This window comes from Sinocyclocheilus grahami, unplaced genomic scaffold, assembly GCF_001515645.1.
Source record: "Sinocyclocheilus grahami isolate Dianchi unplaced genomic scaffold, SAMN03320097.WGS_v1.1 scaffold1909.1, whole genome shotgun sequence".
NCBI lineage: Eukaryota > Metazoa > Chordata > Actinopteri > Cypriniformes > Cyprinidae > Sinocyclocheilus > Sinocyclocheilus grahami.
The window spans coordinates 228877-229479 of record NW_015507088.1 but is presented as its reverse complement, the minus strand read 5'-3'; the positions used below and the strand labels follow the sequence as shown (position 1 = coordinate 229479).

General features: G+C 31.0%; 1 protein-coding gene across 1 annotated transcript in view; it reads right to left on the bottom strand.

Annotated features, from left to right (window-relative positions):
- The window catches only part of LOC107573273 (protein NLRC5-like), a 139759-nt gene that overhangs the window by 54051 nt on the left and 85105 nt on the right, over window positions 1-603 (bottom strand). The window contains 1 exon segment of the mRNA XM_016259702.1: window positions 436-594. Within this exon segment, the coding sequence (XP_016115188.1) occupies window positions 436-594 (159 nt within the window).

The window sequence follows — 603 nt, the reverse complement described above, 5'->3', positions numbered from 1 at the left end:
TTTATTCTTTGGTTGAATACAGTGCTTACTGTATGACACAGAAACTGAGCTTACAAGCCAATATTTAAATGAAAATATAGTTATAGAAATGAAATATTGCCATAGAATGTGCAAAATGCATGTTCAATGTGTTTTTATTTTAATATTGGCAAAAACTCTCCTTTAGACTCCACAACTATATGCATTAATCAACATCTTATTAATCAAATAGTTCACCAAAAAACCAATCATTATTTATTAACCCTCACGTTGTTAAAAGCATTACTTTCAACAAGTGGAACACAAAATTAGATATTAAGCAGAATATTCACTCAGTAAAACGGAGGTGAAAATAGTCAAACTGACACAACAGCCTCCAGTCTTCTTTTTTTCAGTTAATCTAATCAAGTGGACTTTATTTAAAGTATATTAATAGGTAGAAATGAAAATACACACTTCAGTTTCTCCAATATACAGTGTAGATTTTTCATCAGATGACAGATCTTCTCAATTCCTGAGTTTCCTAGTTTATTCTCACTCAGATCAAGGACTTTCAGGTTTGAAGGGTTTGAATTAAATGCTGAAATCAGAGCAGCACAACCTTCTGCTGTAATACTGTTATTA